The sequence below is a fragment of the Penaeus monodon genome, chromosome 30, assembly GCF_015228065.2.
Source record: "Penaeus monodon isolate SGIC_2016 chromosome 30, NSTDA_Pmon_1, whole genome shotgun sequence".
Lineage (NCBI taxonomy): Eukaryota > Metazoa > Arthropoda > Malacostraca > Decapoda > Penaeidae > Penaeus > Penaeus monodon.
In genome coordinates this window covers 31,367,502-31,367,818 of record NC_051415.1, presented here as the reverse complement: position 1 = coordinate 31,367,818, position 317 = coordinate 31,367,502, and the positions used below count along the sequence as shown (strand labels likewise).

Genomic DNA, 317 nt, shown 5'->3' with positions numbered 1-317 from the left:
TGGGCGCGTGCCAATGGTGGAGCACGGGCTCTGGGCTGTGGATACAGGGGGAGATAAAGGTCTTTATTACACGGTGATTCTATGGCGTTAAAGTTGCTAAAATCCCTCGCGAAATATTTCGACGAAGTTACAAGACAGTCAGATACGATATGAGAATATCCATTAACTATTAACTCTAACTCACAAGTTAAAAGAGAAAGATGGAAAATAACACCCACATCCAAATCAACACTAATTTAAACATTTTTCATTGAAGGTACACACCACCCACTAGAAAAATAAACAAAGCCAAAAAAATTAAAATGATAATACCAATA

General features: G+C 37.5%; 1 protein-coding gene across 1 annotated transcript in view; it reads right to left on the bottom strand.

The window, feature by feature from the left end:
* LOC119592422 (MAM and LDL-receptor class A domain-containing protein 2-like) overlaps positions 1-317 on the bottom strand; it is a gene marked incomplete in the record, with an annotated part of 30,439 nt that overhangs the window by 2,465 nt on the left and 27,657 nt on the right. Inside the window, 1 exon segment of the mRNA XM_037941244.1 lies at positions 1-35. Coding sequence (XP_037797172.1) covers positions 1-35 — 35 coding nt within the window.